Source organism: Alosa pseudoharengus, unplaced genomic scaffold, assembly GCF_046254945.1.
Source record: "Alosa pseudoharengus isolate Yale_2024_CS ecotype anadromous, Long Island Sound unplaced genomic scaffold, YU_APseudo_1.1 YU_APseudo_1.1_scf_21, whole genome shotgun sequence".
NCBI lineage: Eukaryota > Metazoa > Chordata > Actinopteri > Clupeiformes > Clupeidae > Alosa > Alosa pseudoharengus.
The window spans coordinates 14,157,027-14,168,700 of NW_027468674.1; the positions used below are offsets into that span (position 1 = coordinate 14,157,027).

General features: G+C 38.2%; 1 protein-coding gene across 1 annotated transcript; it reads right to left on the minus strand.

Moving 5' to 3' along the window:
* Nucleotides 1–4,307: 4,307 nt before the first annotated feature.
* Nucleotides 4,308–8,228, minus strand: LOC143137683 (T-cell-specific guanine nucleotide triphosphate-binding protein 2-like). The gene is made up of 2 exons (XM_076297980.1): nt 8,117–8,228; nt 4,308–5,454 (listed from the first exon to the last, which is right to left on the minus strand). Exon 2 carries the CDS (start codon nt 5,449–5,451, stop codon nt 4,741–4,743), a length of 711 nt encoding a protein of 236 aa, XP_076154095.1. The 5' UTR covers nt 5,452–5,454; nt 8,117–8,228; the 3' UTR covers nt 4,308–4,740.
* Between the last annotated feature and the right edge of the window lie 3,446 nt (nt 8,229–11,674).

The following is an 11,674-nucleotide window of genomic DNA, read 5'->3' on the forward strand; positions in this document are numbered from 1 at the left end:
GAGTGTTTTCATTCTATTCTATGGATATGGATCTATTACAATGCTCCAGCAGCAGCAAACTTGTGTACACAAGCAATCAGCTGCTTGCAATACGACGGAATGCTGGTCGGGTTCACGTAAACATCCCGGCGACACAAGCCCTCAGTTTCTTCGATGGTTATGGGAAACGTGAACTCACTGGCCAACAAGACTGACGAACTGGCTGCCCTGGTAAGAAATCAGAAGTTGTACAGGCATTGTAGTTTGCTATGCTTTACGGAGACGTGGCTAACAAGCCATACCCCCCCGGCTAACGTTGAGCTCCCCGGCTTCAGTGTAGCTCGTTTGGACAGAGACAATAAACTTTCTGGCAAAAAGAAGGGAGGCGGACTGGTGCTATACATAAACAACAGATGGTGCAATCCCGGACATGTTACAGTGAAGGAGACTGTATGCTGTAAGGATGTGGAGTTACTAGCGGTCAGTCTACGACCATACTACATGCCAAGGGAGTTCTCGCACGCCATTGTTGTTTGTGTTTACGTTCCGCCTCAATCCCTCCCGGACACAGCGTCTACATTACCTTGACCGGACACATTACCTTGTCTACATTACACTTTACTCTCCTATTTGTCCATATTATTTATGCTGGTCTCTAGACCTTATTATTGCACTGTTGGACTAATGTTGGACTACTTTTTGCACCTTCACCATGACACTCACTCTCTTGAGCACCTTACCATACACACAGAACTACAGGACTACTGTTGGACTACTTTTGCACCTTCACCATGACACTCACTCTCTTGAGCACCTCACCATGCACACAGAACTACAGGCCCTGTCACTACAAGCGTCTCATGCTTGATCACCCTCAAGCACACTGGATTTTTTACATTTAATTTATATAGTATATTTAGTATTTAGTTTTGTTAGTTTTTCTTATCTCCTACTGTCTCTATTGTACAGTGGAGTTTGGTTATATGTTTATACTTATACTTATATTTACCATTTCTGCTGTAAGTGCATGTTGTGTGTGATGTCTGTATGCTACTGAGACCCCCTGAATTTCCCCTTGGGGATCAATAAAGTATCTATCTATCTATCTATCTATCTATCTATCTATCTATCTATCATATTTGATCTGTTGACTGTTTATGGAGAGCCTTGTCAGGTAGAGAAAGTCTGTTGACATTCTCAATCAACTCACCTAGTGTAGGTCTACTGATAAGATTTCATACTCCATTGAAAAAAAAATATTTTTTGTGCCTGAATGGGTAACTAGCTGCCGGCGTGTGGTTGCCAACCCTCACCCCGCAGGGAGGAGCCCAGATAGGAGCTGGACACGCAGTGACTGAGGCTTCTCGCTGTCGGAGTGGGCACGCGTGGGGGGCTGGATGGCTTAACTTTGTTTATGATGTGTCGGTAATGTACTAGCTTGTTACTGTGATTTGTCAACGTACTGGTTATCTAAGTATTAATAATGTTTTTTATTATGATTTATTTATTTATTTATTTATTTTTTAATTGCTGTTGTCCTTTTTTTATTTTATTTTTTATTCCCCCATCCTGTGTATTAGTGAGAGTGGCATAGGTGTATGAGTGTCGGTGCAAATCTGCGTATGCGTGCAGAGATGACTCAATAAGGGTGCGCATGTGTGTGCATGCGTGTGTGTGTGTGCATGAGGAGGATGAGGGTGTGATGTGGATGTAGAGCACTTGTTTATGAAAACTGTTTATGAGATCCATTGAAATTTTTAATGCACATTTGTAAATTAACTCTTTTGTGATCAATTGAAAATAAAAAGATGTAAAACATAAACAAAAGAAAAAAAGTATTTTTAGTGTTTTCAAAATACAAAATACAGTATTTTATTTTGATACATGAAGTGGCTACTGTATTTTGAAGTTTATATTGATACATGTATAGGTCGGGTATTTGGTATTTTATTTCCAAATACATTTTGATGTATTTTTGCCCATCCCTGCTGCAGCCCACTTTATGACATCAGGTGGCGACACCTAATAGGAAAAATAAGCTTGTTTTTTGTTAATATAATGAATAAAAATTAATAATATTAATAAAATGTCTAAAGTTTACACATATGAAAATGTATAGCAACCTTGTCCATTTGAAGACCTACATTACAAAGTTTGAATGAAGTTCCTAAGTTAACCGGTTCAAGTTTAATAGCGTACGGAAAAAGTGGTAAGCATAATAATAATAGTCAAGTCAAGTTTATTTATATAGAGCATTTCATACACAGAGGTCATTCAATGTGCTTTACATAAACAAAAGCAAACAGTAATAACAAATAAAAGCATAAAAGGGCAATAGTGAAAGAATAGTTTAAAAAGTAAAGATCATAGTAATAATATTTTTAAAAAAAATCATAAAACACACAAGGTAAAATCATTTAAAAATAGACAATGATTAAAAGACAAAATAAAAGACACAAGGTAGAATGATTTTCAAGACAGATTCAGAATTTATAACTCAGTGCAGTTAGCAGAATGAGAACAGTTTGGTCTTAAGTCTAGATTTAAAACTGGCTACAGTTGGGGCCTTTTTAATGTCATCGAAAGTTGGTTCCAGAGATGAGCCGCATAGCAGCTAAAAGCTGCTTCACCCTGTTTAGATCTAACAGCAGGTTTTACTAGTAGGTTTTTCTCCTGAGACCTGATAGGTCTGGAGGGTGTGTACTGCTGAAGCATGTCTGAGAGGTATTTAGGTCCTGCTCCATTTAGTGATTTATAAACAAGCAGTAGTGCTTTAAGGCAGGGCTTTGAACCAGAATTTTTGCCAATTGGTTCGTTCTGAACAGAAACAGTATTTTAACGTTTCCGGTTTTGGTTCCCACCCTAAAATTGACGTTCCCGAACCGGTTAGAACAAAAAACTATTGTTCCTGAACCGGTTAATAACGTTCCATGTCAGCTGTCGGACAAAAATATATGTATGCTTTCACACTGGCTATTAATAGTCACAATTTTGTCTTTTAGACTCTATCCTACAGCAAACATAATAAAACACTAGGCCTCTGCTTTATACAAGCTGCACCAGTGTCTTCCTATAGCCTTTAGCCTGAATAATTTCCTGGTCAAACAAAAAAATGCTTTTTTTGGTGGGTACTGTAATATTGGATTCTTGGATGCCTTTCCATTGTCTAAATGCCAAAATGAGGACTATTACGTTTTTCCAAATAAATTAAACCTGTAGCCTTAACTTTAATGCTAGTTTTTTACAACAATGTTCGTCACGGCCTAGTAAAAAGAGAAAACAGGTGAAATTAAATCATTGAGATTTGGAGACTTAATAGGCCTTTTGATTGCCTGCTAGTGGCAAGCTCTGTCTCTGCACTCTCCATGCATTCATTGAATGACAGGAGGTGACCCTCGCCATTTCATTGGAGACACAAACCTTGCCAAGAACAAAAAAAGAACCGGTATTAACTATTTTTAAAAAAAAATTCTGTTCCGGAACATACAAAATCATAAAGTTTCTGGTTTAGTTTTTGTTCCTAGCAAAATGGCAAAAGTTTCTGGTTTTTGTTTTTATTCCATGAACCGGTTCAAAGCCTTGCTTTAAAGTCAATTCTGTGACTTACTGGAAGCCAGTGCAGGGACTTAAGAATTGGAGTAATGTTGTCAGTTCTCTTAGTTTTTGTGAGAACCCTAGCTGCTACATTTTGTTTCACCTGTTTGATAGTCTTTTAGGAAGGCCTGGTTGCAGTAATCATGCTGGAGATAATGCATGAATGAGTTTTTCTAAATCATCTTTTGACATCAGCCCTCTAAGTTTGCCAATATTTTTGAGGTGGTAAAAAGCTGATTTAGTTATCGCTTTCATGTGGCTGTTGAAATTTAGATCACTGTCAATTAATACACCAAGATTTTTAACAGTATCCTTTGCCCTTTTGTGTCAAGGACTGTGGCAACCCTAAGTCTTTCCTCCTTTTTACCAAATTTAATTACTTCAGTTTTTTCTTTGTTCAGCTGAAGAAAATTTTGAGACATCCAGGTGTTGATTAATATAATATATATATATATATATATATAATAAATATAATAATTAGAATTATGCATGAAAATGCAAAACATATTATATATAGCTTCAGCAAACACACTACTGAATTAATCCTTGGGTGAATGTTTAACCTGCTTATTTACCTGCTTTAAAGGAGAATTCCGGTGTGATTTTGACCTAAAGTGTGTTGAAACATGATACCGAGTGTGAACGTATGTCTCATAGCCCATCTCGGCTTGTCCCCTGCACTCCAAAATCTGGCGCTAGTTAGCCGATGCTACCAACAGCTTTTTCAATGGTGGTGCTTCGGCATCGGGCTAGCCATGCAAATAAATCACTGTTTTACACCATTTACGAGGCTCAATGTATCTCCACACTTCATTGGTAGACTACCGAAGGCCCTGACATTTAAAACGAGACATTGAGAACTTTTAAAAAGCACTGGTAGTGTACTTACAAGACGATTTATACAGACAGTATCTTCACGAAGTTTAGCGTTTGCAGCCATCTTGAATTTAGTCACGATAAGTAGAGCGACGAGTAAGAATGAACAGGTATGATAAGGGATCAGATTCCAAAAATAATTCCGTGGAAATGCATGGATTCCAGTTGCTGCTACTGGAAGAAGACAGAAGAAGAAGAACACACTCGGTATCATGTTTCAACACACTTTAGGTCAATATCACACCGGAATTCTGCTTTAATCTGCTTATTCACCCACTCTGCCTGATATTTCTATACTGAAATATATACATTCAGACACAGAACAAGAACTCGTCTTCTTCTTGTTCTTGCTAGTTCTGGAAGGTCTGTCTCCAGGGTCTCTGCCAGATTCTGGAAGTCAAACCTGCTCTGGTCTCGGGATGTAATGAGGAAGACAGGAGGAGATTTCAGTTCCCTGACAATTTTCTCACAGTCCTTCCTTATTGCCTGAAGTGTCTCTTTCTCTTTCACTCCCTTCTGCATTTCCTCTTGTACATCTCTGTCAATCTTTGTGCGAACAAAGTAGAAATTCCTTTTCTTTTCCCTGATTTCCTTTGCCAGCACTATGTCATTCTCCCTGAATCTTGTTTCACTCACTATTATGAAGAGGTCATACGTTTGGAACTTCACTGCTTTCATGTAGGTCTTTGGTTTGAATCCAGGCCCCCCAGTCCCTGGCAGATCCCAGATTGTCACGTTAGGTATGGTTGGGTGAGGGTAAGCGGTGGGCTTTGTGGTCGTTTGTGTGATGCCAGTGGGTGCAGTTCCATCATCAGTATCTTTAAGACCTCTGATGGCATTCACCAAAGAGGACTTCCCTACACCAGTCTCCCCTGTTACAGCAATATTGAGCTCTTCATTAGCAAACTTGCTGACTTGATCTCTGGCTCTGGCAATGGCCCGCTCCACCGTTGGTTCACCACAGTCCTGAAGTAAAACACATTTGCCATCCTGATAAGCCATGATCTAAAAGGAAAAGGTAATGTCTTCAATTACATGATGTTCTGCTTTTGAAAAGAAGCTATGTAAGAACCGTCAAAATGTTACCAATGATGGAAAACATCTGATGGGAAGGTTCAGGCGTGTCAGAACTTTATGAGACAGGAAGATGCATTAGACTTGTGAATATTGTAGAAAACACATGTAATCTGACATAATTAGTAAACAACCTACAATATCACTAAACACTTATTACACAAATGAATGTTAAACACAAGGGCATGGCACACCAAGAGTTATATGTATGTTAAATCAAGGAACAGTTTAATACTGCAATACATGGTAGCTTAAATGTTACAGATGTCAAGTAAACACAAAACCAAACCTGGGATGAATGAGTGAGAGAAAAGGGGAAGGGAAGACAGAGACAAAGAGTGTGAAAGAGTAGATGAGCAGGGCAGAGAAGAGAAGCCAAGCTCCCGAACACTCTCAGGTGTTTGGTTTTATACACTAAAACTCATGCATTTACCAGTGACCAATCCTACAGTATGAGGCAATAAGATAACACGATACCCCCATTAATCAAGGCCCAGCAAAGATCACATTGTTCTAGTTGGGCTATAAAACTATGGCACATATTTCAGATTAAATTGCTGGCCACATAACAAGTATAAGTATATAAGTATACATACTGTTTTGATCCTGTGAGGGAAATTTGGTCTCTGCATTTATCCCAATCCGTGAATTAGTGAAACACACTCAGCACACAGTGAACACACAGTGAGGTGAAGCACCTCCCGGCGCAGTGAGCTGCCTGCAACAACAGCGGCGCTCGGGGAGCAGTGAGGGGTTAGGTGCCTTGCTCACTTCAGCCGTGCCTACTGGTCGGGTTTCGAACCGGCAACCCTCCGGTTACAAGTCCGAAGCGCTAACCAGTAGGCCATGGCTGCCCACTATGCTATTTATATAGCTAGAATGCATGTTTCGATACACCTGGTGAGCTGAGAGTGTCTGTTGTGAGCTTAGGGGGCACGTCAGCCAGAGGGTGTGTGTGTGAGTGAGTGAGACTGGAAGAAGGGTCTGAAGTGCCCAATTTTCATCCACCCGCCCAAACCCATTTTTGCCCACAAAATAGATTGCAAAACCGCCCAATTGCCCAATCTGGCAACCCTGCATGGAAGTATGCTTTTCAGGAGATCTGTTCAAAAATAAATTAAATATGAAATAAATAATTCTGTCTAACTGGTTTATTTCATTACATGGCTATTGTTGCCAATTTTAATGTAGATTGTCTACATCAGGCCAAGCTGTTAACAGAAGGTGTGACTTTCAAGTAATGTGGATTGTGGACAATAAAATATTAAAATGAATATAATGCATTATCCTATTTCTATTTCGGCTGATATGACTCCGCCCTATTTCACTTAAGTAAAATATAGTAAAGAAATCTGGTTTTGTAAATCCATAAGCAAAAAACAGAACACTCAATAGTGGGTCAAATACATAGAGATGAATATAAACCAGTAATGGGTTATTTTGACCCCATCATGTTTGTAAGAATGACCCATAGTTGGTTTAGTAAAGGTAACCCAACTTAGAGTTAAAGTCACCAACCCAATAGATTAAGTTATTTTAGAGTGTATTAACCTCCGTTGCTTGGCCAAAGCCTTCCTGTATACATCCTGTTATCACAGAGTTACAAGCGATAAACGATTTTTGATTGTCACGAGTAGGCTATAAATCGCTTCCTGAAAACTTTGAAAAAAAAGGTTGAGCTTCAATCGAAGCTCTGGGTGTCTGCCAACTAGTGGTCAAGAGTACAAATGAGATTTTACACTGTACTGCGTCTATCGTCTGTTTTATTCTTTTGCCACCTGGCAACCACACACAACAACATACATCAGTAGGACAGTTGACACTTAAGACAGGCACAGTACAACACACCCTACAACAACACATAAATAGGTATGCACCGACACAGGCACTGAAAGGACACAATAATCACAGCAATCTGCAACATAAATCACAACAGCAATGATAGTCAGCAGCTCTTATTAAAAAGTCTGATTGCTGTAGGAACAAAACAAGACATGAACCAAGACGTATAGCCCAGCAGCAATCTATCTAAAATAACACAGATTTGAAGTACCATTCATGACATGTTGTCAAATATTGAAGTTGTGGGAAGTTTACATAATTTAAGCTGTATGTTTCATTTGTCCCCCATGCTGTTTCATTTGTCCCAGCAAGGAGGAACGAATGAAACAAAACGCACGTTCGACTTCTCCTTAAATAACTCTTGAACAGTTTTGTTCAGAGCTTTAAATACAACTGTATTTGACAGAGGACAGATGTAAGTTGCTAGTGACAAATTATTAACTTTCAGTGTTTTACAATGTCTTTGTAAATTACGTTTAATTAAAAAGTGTTTCATTCGTCCCGGTTCTCCCCTAATAAAAAAAATGCCTCCATTCCACTAAAAACACCCGGGTGCAATTAATCACTCCAATATATTTTTAACCTTAGAAAATTTTTTACTTAGGAAATACAGATACCAAATGCTGGATTATATTCATCCGTACTGTTTACACATACTAGTGCAATCCAATATTTAAAGACAAAGTTAATCAAAGTCAATTAAAGTAAAGTCAATCAGGTTAATCAATATCTAAACATAATTTTAACTTACACAGTCAAGGTCGTGCTTTTGCCAAAATAATGCTGAAAGTAGTTGTAGAAATTATTCTTCACTACATTTGAAATTCTTTCTGGACACATGAAAAGTGCTCCTCAGTCTAAGAGTGAACGGAGGCTCAGATGTTTAAACAAATACAAGTTCTTTCTGAAGGAGGAGCTCAAACTGGGATGGGGATTCTAACTGTTGAATATTCAGTAGGAGAGGAAATTTATTTACAAAAGCATGGCGTGGATGTTTAATCTATACCAGTAGGTACAACCTTACCAATGATATAATATACTCTGTTGTGGTCTCACAACCTGATTGACTAACTCAAGGTACCAAGGAATTAAACAGTTTGAATTTGTTGTCAGCAGGAAACAGACTTCAGGCTGGGACACTGCTAGTCTTTATCCTTTGTGTTGTGTGTTGCTGTTGCATTGTGGTGTTGGGTGTTTTACAGTGTACGTGTTCCACACTTCAAGGGACCAACACCAAAAACAAGCATTTACTGTTTATCTTCGGAAGGAACTGTTAACTCAATTAAGTCAATTATTAATTTGCCCTCAGAGTGCAACAGCATGACTCTAGCATGTACTGCAGGACGGTTGGAAGTTGGCTATTATCTACAGCTGTACACAGATATAACAAACATACCTGTGACAATATTTCAAACTGTAAATTGCCTTTGTTTGATTTTTTTAGCAGCTTATACTATATCTTAAAACGTCCATATTCCTCTGCCGCCAAACAGGAAATTACCTTATATATCAGCCAATCTTTGGTTCTTTCACATGAAACTTGCTGTAAGTGTGTATAGCCATGGGTCTCACATAACACTGTCACAGTAAGCACATTGCATTGAAGAAGACAGCCATGAAGGCCTACAGCTTAAATTATGTGCATCCTGCTCTCTGTGCTTGTGCAACTTAATGGAAGAAAACAACTTGGCAACCTGGCAGCTAGGTGAAGAAGCTAATGAGCATGACCTCAAAAAAGAAATCTGGAATATCCACATTCATTAGCGCCTTACCTTCCTTCTTTAGATCAGAGCATTTGATTGCACTGAAGTATGGTATTTTCCATTCCACCCCCACACTTGTTCTTCTCAGGGCATGCACGTAAGTCTAGGAAAGAGTGAGCTGACAGCAGAAAGCAGATAGAGCTGAAAACATGGAATGTTTAATGTGCAACATAAAGCTCTGTCTCTTCCTCTGCATGTCTTCCCCTTGTCTTTGTGTCAGGTCACCTGCCATTTCTCTCTCTCTCAACACCTCATTTGGGTTCACTTTCATACCAAATAACCTGTTACAGTTTATGTACTTCAGTCAATTTCAGTAACATAAGGCAACAAATGTTTATGGTTCATGTAATTATAGGTCTATGTGAATGTCATAATATTTTAAAAATAATCCGGTAACACTTTATAATAACTACACACAATTCATCATTTATTAAGCCTTTGTTACTTATTAGTAGAGATGTCCGATAATATCGGCCAACCGATATTATCGGCCCGATATTAGCATAAAAATGTAATATCTGTTAATATCGTTATCGGATTTTTTTTGCCTTAAAACCGATAACATAATGCTTGCGTTACACACAAATAGTGCCTATGCGCTCTTGAAGCGTTTACCGGTGCACAGATGATGACCTCATCAATCTGCGTCTTGAAGCATACAAACAAGCGTGGATGGCTGCAGTAACAAACTTGCTCGTGGCCGTAGTAGCCCCTTGCGTTGGCCGTGACGCCCCTTTGAAAATCAGAGGTTTACAGGCCACGGTGGCCTTGGTGCCCCCTTCTTTAAATATTCTGCTTTGCGTCCTACTAATAGCGATATATATTTAGCCTATGGCCTATGGCCAAATTACGCAGTGGAGAAAGTGACAGCGCAAGAAAGAAAGTGCGTCCAAATTAACCCATCCTACTCATCACACAGACATCACAAGTATCACACTAAAAAGCTGTTTCTCAGCTTTTAATCGATGTTAGCCGCTAATTGCTGTGGTGAATGGTTCGCGAGAAAAGTAAATAATATCATTCAATTTAATCATAAATTCTACCGAAGGTTTTGCGTCCATCTCCCTACCCATTCATCTCGGTGGAATACTTCAGAACCCTTCGTTTAACACATGACAAACCATATATCAGAATAAACAGCAGACCTTACCGAACAGAAAGGTGTAAAGCAGTCCCCTGTACAGTTAGCCGTTCCAGACTAATCCCGTTTTGAATTTGCAGTAAATTTCAACATACATGGATGTCTCCAAATTTGGGATTTAAGTTTTACACTGTGTTTAAATTGTTCCACATTATTTCATAACGGGCCAAATACAAAACGGTAAATCATCGATATCGGTAAATCAGAGGACAGCTGACTATAAGAGTTTGTGAAAGTAGCCTTCATGATCACAAAATGCTAAGCATGCATCTAGGCTATTTGAGTTTCTTAAAGCTGAGCTGTGCTTAAATTGTTCAATACATGATTTCATAACAGGCCAAATATAAAATAAATGTTAAATATAGCCTATATATCTGTATATGAGGAAGGACGGGTTTAGAGTGAGGGTCTGTCTTGTCTGTAAAAACAGACACCCGTGACTCATATTTGTGCATTCATTCAATTAAGGTGATTGAGTTTTAGTTAAAGAAACAGTTCATGAAGCATCCTACAAATGCAGGCTCATTTAACACAGAAAAAGGGTAGCCTGTCATACACTATGCCTGTTATTTTAGTTGGCTTTACATTCTGCTATGTTGCACATAGTTGTTCAGGTACAATGTTTTATCATTTGTGAAGAAGTCAAATTTGCCCTATTTGTTGTGGGCATTGTCAAGATTATCTCAGGGAGAGTGTAATCCAAACTGTTGTTTGAGACAATTAAAAAAAAAAAATAAACATGGCACTTTTTCCCTAAATTAAGTTGAAGTATTTTTCTTATTTTGCACAGACAATGTTAACATTTGGAAAGCCTTGTTGCATTCAAGAATGCATCCAGTGGGGCATCACAATAACATTAAGCATGTTGTGTTAATTCCATAACAGGAGATATGTGATGTTACCTAAATTAGTTTTGAGGAAAAATAACCCACATATCGACATCGGTATCGGCTGATATCGGAATCGAAATTTGAGAGTTGGACAATATCGGCATATCGGATATCGGCAAAAAAGCCAATATCGGACATCCCTACTTATTAGTTAATAGTTTGTTCATCATTAGTAATTTCTAATTTATCATCAGTAAAGCATTTGTTCACACATTTATAAATAGTTTGTTCATAGTAAATAAGTTTATATCTTAAATATGTTTATACATTATTGTTAATACTTAATAAATGATGCAATAATATGTTTTTGATTAAGTAATATTTCCATTATTTAACAGTTGTTACATACACATGCACTAATGATTAGTTAGGGTGAGGATACATATTTTATAAACCACTTCCTAATACTATAACTAATAATTAACTCAGAAGTTACAAGTGGTTAGTTAATGATATTTTGTGAGCTCATCTAAATTGAGGACGTTTTATACCTTGCAACACATTTACAAATGAGT

Coding starts and splice junctions, on each gene's coding strand:
- LOC143137683 (XM_076297980.1), bottom strand. CDS start 5,451: ATGGCTTATCAGGATGGCAAATGTGTTTTACTTCAGGACTGTGGTGAA.